At 41.8% G+C, this 17,050-nt stretch overlaps 1 protein-coding gene across 3 annotated transcripts in view; it reads right to left on the bottom strand.

Annotated features, from left to right (window-relative positions):
- Nucleotides 1-17,050, bottom strand: part of LOC119425154 (unconventional myosin-XVIIIb) — a 281,445-nt gene that overhangs the window by 201,140 nt on the left and 63,255 nt on the right. For 2 of the 3 annotated variants that reach the window (XM_037692688.1, XM_037692689.1), the window contains exons 7-11: nt 10,974-11,141; nt 10,613-10,823; nt 10,219-10,361; nt 10,031-10,131; nt 9,143-9,206 (exon numbers count right to left, since the gene is read on the bottom strand). In XM_037692688.1, the coding sequence (XP_037548616.1) occupies nt 9,143-9,206; nt 10,031-10,131; nt 10,219-10,361; nt 10,613-10,823; nt 10,974-11,141 (687 nt within the window). The remainder of the gene's footprint in view (nt 1-9,142; nt 9,207-10,030; nt 10,132-10,218; nt 10,362-10,612; nt 10,824-10,973; nt 11,142-17,050) is intronic. The other variant, XM_037692690.1, reaches the window with a different exon arrangement.

The following is a 17,050-nucleotide window of genomic DNA, read 5'->3' as shown; positions in this document are numbered from 1 at the left end:
ATCCCACTTGCCAGCATTATTCAATCCTTTTCTGATATTTCTTATCATATTTATGCTGATGACATTCAGTTGTATTTTTCATTTAAACCACATCAGCTGGATAAATTGGCCATCCTTGTCCAATGTTTGTCCCATGTCAGTGACTGGCTTGCCAGTAACTTCCTGGTTTTAAACACCAGTAAGACAGAGACTTTGATTACTGCTCCGAGTCATCTTCACCCAAAAATCAATCAGAAAATTGCCTCTTTCTGCCCAGTAGCCAAATCAAAAGTAAAAAATTTAGGAGTCACATTTCACTCATCATTAGGCTTTGAGTCTCACGTTAAAGCTATTTCCCGTTCTTGTTTCTTTCATTTAAGAAACATTTCTAAAATACGACCTATGGTCTCCAGAACCGATCTAGAGAAAATTATTCATGCTTTTGTGTCATCACGTCTGGACTACTGTAATGCCCTTTTTACCTGCCTGGACAAGTCTTCTGTTTCACGTCTACAAGTAATTCAGAATGCAGCTGCCAGACTTCTCACCAAATCCAGCAAATATTGTCACATCACCCCGGTCCTATATTCACTACACTGGCTCCCAGTCAAGTTTAGAATCCGTTTTAAAGTTCTTGTGCTGACGTACAGAGCTTTAAATGGCCAGGCTCCTGTGTATCTTTGTCAGCTTTTGACCAAATACTCTGCTGCTCGTGGTCTTCGCTCCCAGTCACAGAACCTCTTGGATGTTCCAAGTATGCGGCTGAAAACTAAAGGGGACAGGGCCTTTCAGTCAGTGGCTCCAAGAATGTGGAACAGTTTGCCACTGCAACTTCATTCTGCTGACTCTGTTGAGGTTTTTAAAAAGCAACTGAAAACACTTTTATTCTCCCAGGCTTTTATGTCATGATTTTACTGTGCTTCTTGTAGTTCTTAGGCTTGTTTTATTCTTTGTATATTTTAGCATTGATTTTTTTTTTGTACAACACTTTGTGATTTTATGTCTGATTTTATGTACAGCACTTTGTGACTTTATGTCTGTGATAAGCACTTTATAAATAAACTTTACTTACTTACTTACTTACTCCTAAAAGGTTGAAGTTTAACAAATGAACTGCATGTTGGCATAGTTAAAGTCCTCATAGTCTCTAACTAAAGTACACACAAAATTCATTCTTGCTGGGGGTGTTCAGAAACAATACCAAAACCAAATAAACGATGTCTCAACATCGACAAAAATAGTGATTAAGCAATCAGAAAAACAACATTTCAACAACGATAAAAGTAGTGATTAAGCAACTAGAAAACAACGTTTCAGTGCGTCACTCACTCTGATTGTCAGATTCGATCACGTTATCGCGTCTGAGTTGTTATCTTAACACCTAATCAAGCTTGGACTTATTTAGTTTCTGCTTGGACGACCTTTTTCACACGAGGTCTGAGTTTGTGGGGTCTTTGTCTCCTGTGGAGTTATTGAACACCTTGTGTAGTTTGACCTGGTTTCGATGTACCCATTTAACAATTGGCTCTTTTTGGCCTTTGCTGATTTTGATCTGGTAGACAACTGGAGACAGTTTGTCTGTTATCAGGTGGGGTCCAGTCCACCTGGGCATCAGTTTGCGGGCGAGAGTTCCGGTCCCGGACTCTCCTTTCCCGGTTGTGGGGGCGAACGTGTAGTACCAGACCCTATCTCCCACTTGGAGTTCCTCGTGAGAGGCCTTTTGGTCATAGTACGCCTTTCGTCCTTCAGCGGATTTTTTCAGGTTTCTCTGGGCAAACGCAAAGGTGTTTTTAAGGTGTTCCTCCAAGTCATTCATGTATTGTTGTGTGGTGTAGGCTGTTGCCATGGCGGCATCGCCTGGTTGGTACAACAGGTGTAGAGGGAGAGTCATTTGTCGACCAGTCATCATCTCGAAGGGAGAGATGCCAGTCGATTTGTGTAGAGTGGCCCTTATGGCCATGAGGACTAGAGGGAGTTTCACGTCCCAGTCCTTACGGTTTGCGGCTAAGTATTTCTTCAAAATACTTAGAACAGTTCTGTTTGCTCTCTCCACTTGGCCTGAGGCCTGTGGGTGGTAGCCAACATGGAAGTTGACTTTGATGCCTAGCATCTTCCACAGTTCTTTCATCACTTCAGCTGTGAAGTGTGTACCTTGGTCTGAGTTCACCCTGAGAGGAAGTCCAAACCTTGAAAATACACGATTCATTAGTAACATAGCAGTTGTTTGTGCTGTATCGTTAGGAGCTGGTAGACATTCTACCCATTTGGTGAATGCGCAAGTTACCGTGAGAAAATATTTGTTTCCTCTAGTGCTCTTAGTAAGTGGTCCAACCCAGTCAATCTGGAGGTCAGACCATGGTAATGCAATGCCTCTATTTTGCAGTGGTGCTCTGTGGAGTGGTCTGGATGGCTGAAACTGGCCACAGACCAGGCACCCTTTTATGTAGTTCTTGACATCTTTTTCATTCCAGGCCAATAAGCAATTTGTTTTAATGCTTTCAAGTTGGCGTTATCTCCCTTGTGTCCTGCGGACGGGAGGTCATGCGCATGAACTAACATCACCCCCCTGTGGTCATGGGGGACCATGAACACGGGTGAGGACGTCGGTCCATGAGCAAAAGTTAGGATGCCCTTGATTAGTTTTAGCTGTTTGCGCAGCTGAAAGAGGACTTTAAGGTCTGGATTGGAATCTAGGTCGGCTTCGGACGGAGTGTTTTTGTCTGGGTCAGTCAAGTACAGCATCATCGAGTTTATCGCAGGATCCAACTTCTGAAGTTGGATGATGTCTGGGTCAGTCAGCATGGGTTGTACAGAGACTGTGTTGTCAGCCGGTTTGGCTGCAGCCTGTGCACGTGTGACTGTCATTACCTCGGCTGTAGATTGTACTGACAGAGTTGCGAGCAGCCAAGAGGGGTCAATGGACCATGGAGGGCCGTCCACGGCTTCGTCCTTGGCTAGGAAGTCTGCAAGGTCGTTATACTGCTTGTCATCGCCTAGGACTCTAGAATGTCCTGGAACCTTTTTCCAGTAGACCTGTAGGTCATGTGATGTCATCAAGTGATCACATGCCATGAAAAGCTCTTTGTGTTTGACCACTTTCTTGTTGCTTGTGAGAAAGCCGTTCTGTTTCCACAGAGCGAGATGACACAAGAAACTAAGTCGAGCGTAATTGGAGTCCGTGCAGATGACTAGCGTTTGGATGGAGCGTTCTACTGCCATCTGGAGAGCTATTAGGATTCCTGCTATCTCAGCGTACTGAGAAGTCTGAGAGCCTAATTTATAGCTAAAAGTGACCTCTTGTTGGTCTTGGAGGAGAATCCCTCCGACACCTGATTTGCAGGTTTGTTCGTGGTGGAATGAGCATCCATCCACGTACAGTGTTGCCATATCTTTGCAGATATTGTTATCAAAGTAGTGGTGATTCGGGTCATCACTTACTGAGGGTTTTTCTGCAGCTGGTGGTTGGGTGGCTGGTACATCTTGTGTACATTCCTGGCAGAGTGCCAGGTCAGTGCCCAAATGTGACTTCTTGTTTTGTCCGTGGCGGATGTGTAGGTCAAAACTTTGAAGTGCCATGAGCCACGTGGCTACCCGTGAGTTTGTCACCACACCATCTCTGATGCGTTGGCTATTCAGGAAAGTCACTGGCTGGTGTTGTGTTTCAACAATGATTTTTTTGTCCACCGATGTAACTGGAGAAGTGTCTAACTGCCCACACAGTGGTCAGTAGAGCTTTCTCATAGTCTGAGAACTTTAATTCAAGGCCTGCCATTGTCTTACTGGCATAGGCCACCACACGCTTGTCTTTGTCATGCATCTGGTACAGACCTGCACTCATGCAGTGAGCTAAAAAGTCCACTTCCAAGTGAAACTCTTTGTTGTAGTCTGGATAGACTAGACATGGGGCTGACTTGAGTCTATCCCTGAGAGCGTTCATTGCCTGCTGTTGGTTATCAGTGCAGACAAATGGGACGTCTTTCTTTAAGAGTTCAGTCAGTGGTTTCGCAAGGTCTGCGTAGTTCTCTATGAATTGGTGTGAGTAGTTACACACGCCCAGAAAACTTTGTAGTTCTCTGAGATTGGCGGGGACTTTGAGATTGTCTAGGCCCTGGGTGCGAGTCAACTGTGGTTGTACTCCGTCTGGACCTACTAGTAGGCCAACGTCGTCCACCTTGGTCCTGTACCACTGGCATTTCGACAGTGAGATTTTAGCACCAGCAGTAGTCAGTTGATTCAGAACGTGGTCGATCTCAGCCAAGTGTAAGTCCAGTGTTGGCTGCCTTAAAAGGACATCATCCACGTAGATCAGTGTCCCACATTCGTGGGCATCTGGACATGCTTTATTCAAAAAGATGTTGAACTCAGCTGGTGAGTTAGCGTAGCCAAAGGGGTACCTGGTGAAGGTGTATTGTCGGCTACCTAAAGTGAAAGCTAGTTTGTGTTGGTCCTCTGCGTGCACAGGAATGGTCCTAAAACCAGAGGCGACGTCGAGGGTGGAAAAGTACTTACCATTGGTGACCTTGGGCAGTTCCTGTTGGATCTGGGTCATTGGCCACCTAGATAAAGGAACTTGTTTGTTTAGCTTTCTGTAGTCTATGGTAAGTCTCCACTTACCATTTGGTTTCAAAACTGGCCATAAAGGTGCAGAGTAGGTGCTATTACATTATCTGATTATGCCTTTATCTAAAAGGTCATCAATGATTTCCTTGACAGGTTGATGTGCTGCCAGGGGAATCTTGTATTGTCTGTCAAATGTAGGCGGTGAGTTTGGCGGAGTTGGGATGCTCACTGTGTGGAGCGAGGTCAACCCACAATCCATTGAGTCAGTTGAGAATGACTTCTCATATTTCATGAGAACTTGGCGGAGTTTATCCCTTTCTTCATCAGTCATCAGGGCGTCAGCTAGGGTGACCACCTGTTCAATCTGTGAAGAGATTGCTAAGGGTTCTTGATGTTTGGGGGGCTCCAGTGAGTCCCTTTCTGTGTCGCTAGACCGGTCTATAGGTAAGACACTATAGGTTTGAGGTCCTAAATCGACATCATTGGTTGAGAAGAGAGATATGGCCTGTGTTGGTTTCGTGGACCAAACTGGACCAGTCTCTTGACTCGATACCAGGTTGTCTGGGAGTCCTCCCAGAAATGGAATGCCAAGTTCAAAATCATGAAAATCTGTGGAGATCAACCATCCTAGCCTTGTGTTTCTCGGGATCAGTACCTCCTCTGTGCCTGTGTTGGACACAGCAACAGATGTGGTTCTGGAGTCGAGGCTCACTTGACTTGCGGCCTCAATGGACAGTCCTGGTTTGAAAAGCGTAGGAGATGGTTGAAAGTACGCCTGTTTAAGGCTAATAACTTGCTCCGCCACGATGTGGACCCATACCATTAAGTTTGTCACCTGAGGTGGTACCGAGGTGTTTTGGTTGGTAGCAACCTGGCAGACCTCTCCCTTTACCTGCAGTGTGGATAATGCACCCAGTGATGTTCAGCTGGAACTCATCGATCTGCAGTCTGATGCAGTACTGGCAGAGCTCTTTAAATCAGGATCTCTACTGGATTTCTACTCTTCTCTCAAAGAGGAGAACTTTCCAAACATGAAGAGACATGCTCAGAAGATGTTGGTTCTCTTTGGCTCTACCTACATATGTGAACAAACATTTTCAATGATGAAGTTCACGAAATCCAGGTACAGATCATCTCTCACTGACGATCATCTGTCAGCTGTGCTTCGCATCTCCACCTCAGACATTCAACCTGATTTTGATGCACTCGTTAAAGCCCAGGAGAGACTAGATTTCTCTCACTGAACAAGAAAAAACAACTTAAAAATGTAAGAAGTTTTAAATGATGTTTTGATGGTTGAGTTGTGCATGATTTTAATTGTATTGTGGTTATTTTTATTTGCACATGTTGTGTGTTTTCATGATGTTGTTTTAGGGATTTATTGCCATTCCCATTGTTTTGGGAAATTCGCTTGAATAAATTACATTTTTTTGGAAGGCAACCTCATGTTTTCATTGCTTAATTATAACATATACTCTTACCAGCTTGTCAAAACAATGCTATTTACAGATTTTATAAAGAAATAGAGTTAATATTATGCAGAATTGAGATCAGCCTTTTGGCCGGCCCTCCACAATATTTTCTGTTTCTCATGTGGCCCCATGGAAAAAATAATTGCCCACCCCTGCTCTAACGTCACTAGAACCACCCCCTGTTAGTTGTTTCAACCAATCAGGAAGTCCTGAAGTGACCGGAAGTGAGAACTCTTTAAGAGTCCACACTTCTTGGAACTTCTCAGTCTTCAGTCAGTCTTCAGTCTTCAGTCTTCTGAGTCGAGTTGGGACTATGGAGTCTTCCACATCTGAGTGGAACTTCTGACGGAGTCACAGTGCCTTGCTGTGAACCCTCCCGGGCATAATGCCCTACAACCTCGAAGGAAGCTGTTTCTGTTTAACGGAGTAACCGGCACGACTCCTTTTCCTGCCCAGCCACTGCCCGGAGACGCTGTAAAAGGATCGTACTAATGAACTCCTGTTCCTGAGCAGAGGTATCCCCGTCTAAGGTAACAAAGTCTCTGCACGTCCTGAAGTGTACCGGAGAGTTGAGCTGGTGTTGAAGGGAGCGTGCCATTCTACGGTCCGAACAGACACACCCTTTCCTTCATCCATCTAAATCCTCCTCTTTAAACCTCTAAATCTCTCCTCTTGTAAACTCTTCTATTTTGCCAGTAATTAATCTAGATGCCTTCAGAAATGTCTGTTGTTTTTATTAAGTAAAACGTGCCAAGTTTTATTAATCAGAACCAGATCAGCTAATCACTTGTACATTTTGATGTTAAATTTTGATTCTGTTAAATAAATGACCACATTTATTCTGATGGGTCAAAGAAAATTAACGTCTCAGTGTCACTGATTAAACAATCTACGCACAGTTACCTCGGTCACATGGCAGTAATTTAGCTTGAAAAAGAGAGAACCCGTGTATTTAAATATATTGTAGTCAAGGGCAGCTAAGCTAGCCCTTAGCACGCTACTTGATCACCTGAGTTCCCAATCGTCAATCAAAGCATTCAGTTGTATTTGTCCTGTTCAGCGATGTCCCGGACAACCAGAACCTTTGCTTCCTCCGGAGCTCCATTCAGTTTAATGAAGATCTTACAATTTGTTGTCCATGTTGACTGAATCTTTTTCTGCTTTCTTAGAAACCGGGCCTTTCTGGCAATGTCAGCATTCTTCTTAGTCAAGTGCTCATTAATAAATACGTTCGATCCTTTCAACAATCTGCCTTGTTTTAACAAAGAAAACTTGTATTTCCTATTTGTGAATCTCATGATAATGGCAGGTTTATCTTCTTCTCCCCTTCTCGGAAGCGGGTGGCATGCTTCCACAGAGTCACAGTACACTTCTATCCCCTTGGTCCGGAGGAAAGAAGCCACTTGTTTCTCTCTGGCGTCAAGCACTTCAACTGATGGTTCACCAGCAGGACTGGGTGCAGCAACTGCGTTAGCATACGAACAGGGCTTGACTCTAAGTCCAGTGATGATCACATCAATTATCCTATTGTATTGCTCCAAGTTGGCTACTCGGTTCTCCAGTACAGCGATCCGTTTGTCCTTTTCCTCATTAAGAAGTCTCAACAACTTCACTTCTTTTACCAGGTCCAAAATGTTTTTTGATGGAGCCGTATAGTTGCCACTTCCTCAGAAAGAAAGTCCAAGGAATTCTTAATGTCATCAAGATCCCCCGATGCTTGAGTCTTCTTAGGTCCCATTCTCTTACAATTATACTTTTAGTCTTGATGTTTGCTTGCTTAGTTTCTTTTTAAATCATATTTATAAGAAAAGCTACGTACACACTGAACAGGCCAGAACAAGCCACATCATCACAAGGAAAGTTCATCACTCATTCCTTGTTTTGCTTTTGCTTGTGGGAAGTGAGCTCCACTGCTAGCAGCAGCTAGGGCCGAAGTTAGCTTCTGTTAGCCCCAAGTTAGCTTCTGTTAGCTTTGTGGGAAGTCTGAATTTCTTCAGTGTTGCACTCCACGTTATCACGTTGAATGTTAGTAAAGCTGCTGCAAGTAGTTGGTTCTTTACACTGTAACCGAGTTCTTTACACGGGTATCTTACCCCTTTGCTTCAGCTTCTTGGCTCAGATGTAGCTAGCTTGGCTCCACGTCTTCACATCATGTTATGGTTTTAGTTTAACTCCAGAAGTTAAATTTTACCTGAGCGATGAGTCTTTGCAGACGGTGATTCCTAAATTGTTCTCCTGTGAGAGCTCTGAGTTTTGTCTTGTCTTGTTCTGTAGGTCCAGCATCCACAACAGTGTCCACAACAGGAAGTCCAACTGCCACAACAGGAAGTCCAACTGCCACCCATCAATGGTGGAGGAGAAGTTGTGAATCCTCACAGACTGTGGTCTGTTTGTTATGAAGTCCAGGATTGTTGGATAGTGAGGAGCTTAGTCCTAGTGTAAGTAGTTTGTCCATCATGGTTTGGGGGATCATGGTGTTGAAGGCAGATGTGAAGTCCACAAAGAGCATATGGACGTAGGAGTCTTTCAGCTCCAGGTGGGTGAGAGCAGCGTGGACCACAGAGGAGATGCGTCCTCTATTGATCGATTCTTGTGATATGCATACTGGTGTGGGTCCTCGCTGGTGTTGATGGTAGCTTTGATGTGGGCCACCTCTGCGTGCATGTGTGTGTGTGTCTGCATACCAAGTTTGTCATAAAGCTCTGACAGTTTTTTTATACAACTCTTGGGAAAGAATCATTGGGTAAACATCTCTGGTTAATTAACTTTAGACTTAGCCGGATTCAAACTGTTACGTGTTAGCCAGTTATATTGTGGCCCAACCAACAACAGCTGAGAGTCATCCCTAACTTATACTTTGAACTCTATCAAATTTGAGTACAGTAATACTGTATATATGTTTAAAATGTCGGCATGCGAGGCAATAAGAGGTGTGATTTTTCAAGAAATGCTCATTTTACAAATGCACACAAAGACAATGTTCTCAGTCTATTCAGATTTTCTCAGACTTTTGACAAGCTTGTCAATAATACAGTAACAACAGATTATACAAAGTACTAGCTATGGATGCACCTAGCAGCATCTGTGATCACACACCATTATGCTGAACAAATATGCTTCTCTTACTGTACCTTGGTGGGCTGAACAATCCCAAAAGAATTGGCTTCGGGGAGCTGGTGCAGTTGCAACTCAGTCCTGTTGATGAGACAGCAAAGTATTTTACAATGTAGTCAAGTAATATGTTGAAGTACAACACGAAGGAGTATTAAAGTATGAGACATTAAAAGAACAAACAAAAGTCAAATAAAATACAGACACACCATGAAACCATCAGCTCTACTGGGTCTCATTTTCAGCTCAAACCAAAGGTCAAGAAGAAAAATGAGTTTAAGCATGAAATTAAACGTCAACAGGAAATAATTCCAGGGATTTTAAATCAAAGTAAATGTAAAGTACAGTACAAAAAAAAACAATGCAGTATTATTCAGATTTTAAAGTACCACCAAAGTCATAATGAGTTACTAATGAGAATTAGTTTGGGTACTTTCCGATACTGAAAGTAGGTAATGAGTTAGTGATTAAACGTTACACAGTAACTTTAGTCTCCTGTTATTAACAGCAGACATTCTGCTGTTGTAACATCACCTGTGTTTATCTTACAATATCTCTAAACTATTAACTTTTTTGTGTGTGTCTTCGCTTACTTGCAAAGTGGAAGAGGAAATGACATCACATAAAAGTGCTATTGTCCCTAAGTATCTACCTGTATGTTACTCAATGACCAGAATTTTTTTTTTATTATTATTAAACCTGTTATTTTTCTGAATAATCGTCTGATATTCTGTCTCCATTAAACTGAAACTATCATAAAATTGAAAATTGTTTATTTCTTTATAAGCAAGAAAATTATAAATTAAACAGGAGATCAAATATTTTTCCCACCTTTGTATATTTTAGATGCATTTTGCATGTGGGGAAACATAATATGTTTATATCCACTATATTCTTGTAGATGTTACCTCATCTCAGTGCTGAGTCCAGCCAGCATCTGAGAGAAGACCAGGAAGTTGCTTTCTCCAGCTGTTTGCTGACACACTTTCCATTTGTCCAACATCATAGTCTGAATGACAGAGAGGCACAAACACTCAGAGAGAGATCAAAATAAAAGCCATGTGGATGCATGTGTGTGTAGTTGTATACCGTGTACCTGCAGATGTCCAGCAGCAGCCTGTCCAGCATGATTGAAGTCCAATGAAAAGACCATGGCGAATCGAGATGAAGCGTCACCGTGCTGCGAGCTCACACAGCCGAAAGACCTCAGGATGGTAAACATGGCCTGCACTCGCTCCACTGGGGGGGAGCATCACAAAAACAGTCAGCTTGTAAAGAGTCAACTCATTCTTTCAGCTGCTGTCCTCGAAAAAACGGACATTGTTCTCTTCAAAACTTTCTGACAATTTAACAGAAGTTAGAATAACGTGCCGTTATCATTAGTGTGCACCAGGTATGCACTGTGTGAGTACGTGTGTACCCAGTACGTACTGGGCTGTACTACATTTTGCTACTTTGAAGAATAAAAGTATGTTTTTAAACTAACTCACCACTTATACTCTGTCCAGCTGTGCCGGCTTGTTTAAGGAGCGCATGCGTGAAGGCTTGACATGCTGTAGTTTTGCCCGTCCCACTGCGTCCCACTGCACACACACTGTGGTCTCTCCTGGTGCCGACCATGGACAAATACACCCGTTTAACAAGAGCTGTCAGCGCTGGGGGGGCATCCCACACAGACTCCCCTCGCCGTGACTTGGGGGTCTGAAAAAAAGAACAATAAACAATAAAAGACACAAAGTTGTTGCAGGACTTGCAGCTTGTTACAGTCTAAATGAAATGCCTGTTTGTTCTGCAGGAAGTGCATCATTTTAGCGGTGTAACTAATTTAAAGGACATTGTGTTTAATTTGACCTTGCTGTGGGTCTGCAGGGGGGGCCACAGGCTGACCAGATTGGGTCCCGCAGACGTGAGTGGCATGTTGGCTTTAGCCCTGCTGATCAGTGTGTGCAGGACTCCACATTCATTCACGCTCTGAAGGTCGCTCAGGTCCTCACACAGGTCCAACGCTGACTCGTTACACTGGGGAGGGCGGGAGGGGGAACACTGACTGTTAAAGGGTCACTCCACATGTTCTTCAGAAAGCAGGAAGGTCACGCATGACTGGACAGCTACAAAGCCGGTTAACGATCTGTAGCCAGCTCAGTTAGAAATACTTCAATCATTTTCCACTTCAACACTTTTATTTCATGATGATGTTTGAGTTTGTTGAGCTCATTTAAAAACAACAACAGTGATCAAACAATTGGGAAAATCGAGCAATAATAATAATAATATTTATTATTATTATTATTATTACTATTATTATTATTATTGCTGTTGTTGTTGTTGTTGTTATTAGGCTTTAAAAATCTACAAGTATATTATTAAAGTGGGCTAAAAAATAACTTAAACAAGAAAATTTCACAACTTCAAACTTCTGATGAAATTCAAACCAAGCTTGAATTAAACGCAGGTGTGAACAAACAGTCCACGGACGTCCCCCCATCACTGAGGGCTTTGAAGAGTGAATGTTTACCCTTTTTAAGATGAGTTTTTTTCTGGACTGCATTTAAACAGGAAATGCAAGTGAACTTTAATGTTTTTGGTTCAAGATGTTCAAGTAGGTGGAACTTAAACTGTGTAGAAGAACAGAGGACATTTCTTTCTTGTCTGAGGCAGCACAGAGTGACGAATACTGGAGAGCAGAGGGAGCAATTTTATCTACAACTAGGCACAATCACTGAGCCAGGAGGTGGCCAAAGGTGGCCTTGGCCACCTCTGGCCACCTTTGGCCACCATAGATTAATATTCGGCCGCCCCAATAATTTGAGAAAACTATACTATTGAGCTAAATAACTGAACAGCATAGCTTCCTCAAATGATAGGGATCGCCAGTTTACATGGGGGTGTGGCAAGATGGCGCCTGTGTGTGGCTTCGCCGGCTTCAACCTGCTTGGATGAAGTTCATCATGCTCACCATCAGGTACCTCCTCGTCGTAAACGTTCATCTGATGTGAGCAACCTAATCTGTGTGCCGCTATTAGCGGATGTGGGAGCTGCTGAAATGCCATTGTTGCGCATGGCCCTCTTCAACGCGCGCTCTATCAGCAACAAGTCTTTTGTCTTGAATGAATTGATTACGAAGGAGTCCCTTGATTTCATGTTTTTAACTGAAACTTGGCAACGAAGCTTGGATCTCATTCATCTGCGGGAACTCTGTCCAGGTAACTGTGCTGTTCTTGCAACACCCCGTGAAGAGGTGGTGGACTAGCAGTCGTGTTCAAGGACTGTTTTTCCTGCAGAATCGTAAATCCAGCCCCATTCTCTACATTTGAGCAACAAATAATTAAAGTTGGCTCTTTGAAAATATTTTACTGTATTTTAGTTTATAGGCCTCTAGGTTCAGCTAGTGTATTTTTATCTGAATTCACTGATTTTTTTTGTCCTCCATTATTAAGTTGGAGAAAGTTATAATTTTGGGTGATTTTAATTTTCGCATTGATGATGTTACCTGTAAGGCAGTAGCAGACTTTATATCCATCACAGACTCTTTTCACTTTACTCAGCCTGTGAGTGTCCCCACTCATTATAAAGGTCATACATTGGACCTTGTTTTCTCTTTAGGCCTGGATGTGAAAGATGTTCGTGTGGAGGATATATTTTTAAGTGATCACAAATGTATTTATTTTAATGTGTCCTTCAGTCCTGATCCAACTCCTTCTTGCCTTTTGAGGCAGAGGCGGATTATCTCTGAACACACTTCTGATGCTTTTATTGCTCTATTTGATTCCGCCTCTTTGGATTATGACATCATGAATGGAGATTCAGTTGTTTCCTGTTTTAACACTCACTGTATGGAAATATTGAACATTATAGCGCCATTGAAACAAAGCACTGTCCAACGCACTAGCTGTCCGTGGATCAACAATGAAATCCTTAGTTTGAGGAGAACATGTCAGAAAACTCAACGTCTGTGGAAACTTACTGGATTGGTGGTTCATATACTACATCTTAAAGATCTGATCAGCTCTCTAAATGAGATGCTCAAGACTGCCAGAGCTCGTTATTTTACTAATATCATCAATTCCAAAGGACGTAATCCAAAATTTTTATTTGATACAATCAAGAACATTGTCTCTCCAGCATTCTCGTCTCAAAGTGCTTTTACGTATGCAGATTGCAATTGGTTTTTAAATTATTTTATTGATAAAGTTTCCAGCATTAGGGCCAGTATTTGTCCTTCATCTTCCCTTCTACTGGCTCCTTTGTCACTGACCCCTGGTAAGTGGTCCTTTTTTACCCCAGTCTCAATTAAGGACATCTCAGATTTAATGGGTCATATGACACTCTCATCGAGTCCCCTTAATGTCCTTCCTACGTCGCTTTTTAAAGATATTTTTACCTGTATTGGCCCCAGTGTTGTACAAGTGATAACTTCCTCTCTTTGTTCTGGCACTGTACCACACTATTTTAAAACTGCTATTGTCTGTCCTTTGCTAAAAAAGCCTAACTTGGATTCTTTGTTGCCTGAAAACTACAGACCTATCTCCAAACTTCCCTTTCTATCAAAGATCCTTGAGAAGGTTGTAGCACAACAATTAAACTGCTTCTTAGAGGTAAATGACATCATGGATTCTTTTCAATCTGGTTTTCGCAAATTGCACTCCACAGAAACAGCACTTTTAAAAGTTTCTAGTGACATATTGATGGCAGCTGATTCTGGAAACTACACTGTGTTGGTTTTATTGGACTTGACTTCAGCCTTTGACACAGTGGATCACACTGTTCTTATCAATAGACTAAGAGATCTATTTGGTATTTCTGGCACCGTTTTAAATTGGTTTATTTCTTATTTATCTGAAAGGTATTTTACTATTTTTATGAATAATGTTCACTCTGATGTTGCACAGCTGTCTTGTGGGGTACCCCAGGTTTCTGTTCTGGGTCCAGTCCTCTTTTTATTGTATTTACGCCCTTTAGGTTTTATTTTGAAACGTTACATTAATGTGTCCTACCATCTGTATGCTGATGATATTCAGCTATACTGTTCTTTTCGAGCCTCCGAATTCCATAAATTGACAGAACTCAGAAACTGTCTGTTAGAGATCAAAACATGGCTGAATGACAACTACCTGCAGTTAAATGCAAATAAAACTGACTCTTATTATTGCCCCTGATGATAAAATCTCAGTAATCAGGCAGTATCTTACATTTTTAAATCCTTCTGTAAATAATAATCTCAGAAATTTGGGTGTTGTCTTTGATAGTTCTTTATCTTTGGACAGTCATTGCAAATTGCTTGTTCGAAATTGTTTTTTCCACTTAAGAAACATTTCTAAACTACGAGGAATTGTATCACAGAAGGAACCTGAGATGATTGTTCATGCTTTTATTTAATCTCGGTTAGATTACTGTAATAGCATTTTAATGGGTCTGAACAAATCTTCCCTAGCTCGCCTTCAATCTGTGCAGAATGCTGCAGCGAGGCTGCTAACTAGAACCCACAGAAGAGCTCACATAACTCCTGTTCTGGCCTCCCTGCATTGGCTCCCCGTGCATTTCAGGAGTCATTTTAAAATTTTGGTCCTAACTTTTAGGGCACTTCATGGTCAGGCTCCCAAATATTTACTGAACCTTTTGAAGCCTCTATGTCCCTTCAGGACTTTGAGATCTTCAAATCAAATGTTGCTGATGGTACCAAGAACTTATTTTAAAACACGTGGAGACAGAGCATTCCAAGTGGTGGCCCCGAGGCTTTGGAACGCTCTCCCTCTGTCACTACGCTGCTTAGATTCCATTGACTCTTTCAAAAATGATCTTAAGACTTATTTATTCAGACTGGCTTTTATTTAAATTTTGTTGACTTTTACTTTGTGAAGCACTTTGTTGTTTACTTTTACTTTGTGAAGCACTTTGTGATGTCATTGTCTGTGAAAGATGCTATATAAATAAAGATTACTTACTTACTTACATATATATATGGTGGTGGACTACACAGGAAGACAATTCATTCAATCTTTATTTCTACAGGTTAGTCTCATTGAGCTTCGAGGACTCATTTACAAGAGAGAACTGTTTTAAACAAAGAACGCAGATGAGGTACAGACAACAATAGATAATCATATAAAAAGCATATAAATTGAAAAGTAAAGAGAATAATTGATATAAAAACAAACAAAAACAGCTACATTATAAAGCGATGTAAAATATTAAAAACAGGAACATATCTGTGTTGGTTTTTGCCATGAACTTACCAGTTGTTTAAAATCAATCAATAAATTCAATTTTATTTTCCATAACATCCATAACAATGAAATGGAGATTTGTCTTTGACATCTGGCTCAAAAACAACACAAGTTAAAAATGTCATAAAAACTTTTAAATTTGTAAAAAGTTTTGCTAACCCAATTAAAAACATTCTAAAATGCACAATACATTAAAATATGAAAATATTCCAGCAGACAGTGGTTTGTTATGTGAGGCTGCGTTTAAATAGGGCCTTGTTAAGTACATTCACCACAGAGGGAACAAATGACTTTTTGTACCCATTTTTCTTTGCTAAAGGAACCAGCAGTCTTCTGCCAGATGGTACAAACCTGAATAATGGTTGCAGTTTATGAGTTGGGTCATTGTAAACCTGGATTGATTTTAGTTCCAGAACCTGACTGTACAGGTCTTTAAGTTTCATTTGATGACCAATGACTTTGCTACCATGTTTGACCACTCAGTACAACTTGTTCCTGTCTCTAGCTAGGAGGTTTCCATGCCATGAGACAATATTACTTGAAACAACACTTTCAACCAGTGAGCTGTAAACCAACTGCAAAGTAATTTTGCTTGCATTAAAGATCCTTAGCTTATACAGAAGGTGGAGACGCTGTCTGGATTTTTTGTAAATATAGTCAGTGTTGGGCTGAGTTGTCAATTATTGTTCCAAGGTATTTGAATTCAGTCACCTGCTGTACCCCTAATCCCTTAGAAAGGTCAAGGTCGAGAGCTTCAGATCTTTTTGCAATGTGTTCCAGGAAACAAGAGCGGAGTAGGAGAAGACCCTTTTGCCTAGTTCAGTCCTCACTGAGGGAACACTACAGGTAATAATGTCCTGAGAGCACACGCTGTAGCTGCACTCACACAGAGACATGTAGGAGGAGATGTTTGAAGGCAGCAGACCAAGGAGTGATTTAAAGATGAAAATGTACCAGTGAGAGTCTGTGTGAAGTTAATGATGACCAGTTAACCAGTGAATACAGGGTGCAGTGATGGGTACGATAATCACAGCCAGTTATGAATCTTAGTGCACCATGATAGACAGTATCCAACATCTGCAGGGTGCTTGTGGGAGCGTTCATGTAAATAATGTCACCGTAATCAATGGAGGGAAGGAAAGTCACAGTTACAAAGTGTTTCCTAGCATTCAGAGTTAGACAGGATCTGTTTCAGTAAAGGAAACCCAGTTTTACTTTCAGTTTCTTGACTAAGTTTTCGACATGAGGCTTAAAAGAGAGATGTGAATCAATCAAGATACCCAGATATTTGTAAGAATTGATCAACTTAATAGGAATACTATTCAAAGATAAACTAGAAGGAAGGACTGCTGGTATCGACTTCCCGATTGAAAACAACATCACTTTGTTTTAATCAGCATTTAACACCAGTTTGAGATGAAGCAAATCGGACTGTATGATGTCGAATGTGGGCAGCACGGTGGCGCAACTGGTAGAGCTGCTGCCTCTCAGAGAGCAGGTCCCCAGTTCAAATCCTGGTCCGGGGGCCTTTCTGGGTGGAGTTTGCATGTTCTCTCCGTGCATGCGTGGGTTTTCTCCGGGTACTCCGGTTTCCTCCCACAGACCAAAAACATGCGTGTTAGACTGATTGGTAACTCTAAATTGTGTTAGGAATACGCGGGGAACCCAGATAGTATGAGACCCAGAACGAGGCAGATACAGGGG

The sequence above is a fragment of the Nematolebias whitei genome, chromosome 18, assembly GCF_014905685.2.
Source record: "Nematolebias whitei isolate Nwh7 chromosome 18, NemWhi1, whole genome shotgun sequence".
Classification (NCBI taxonomy): Eukaryota; Metazoa; Chordata; class Actinopteri; order Cyprinodontiformes; family Rivulidae; genus Nematolebias; species Nematolebias whitei.
The sequence above is the reverse complement of the archived record's forward strand: the minus strand, read 5'-3'. Positions and strand labels throughout refer to the sequence as shown.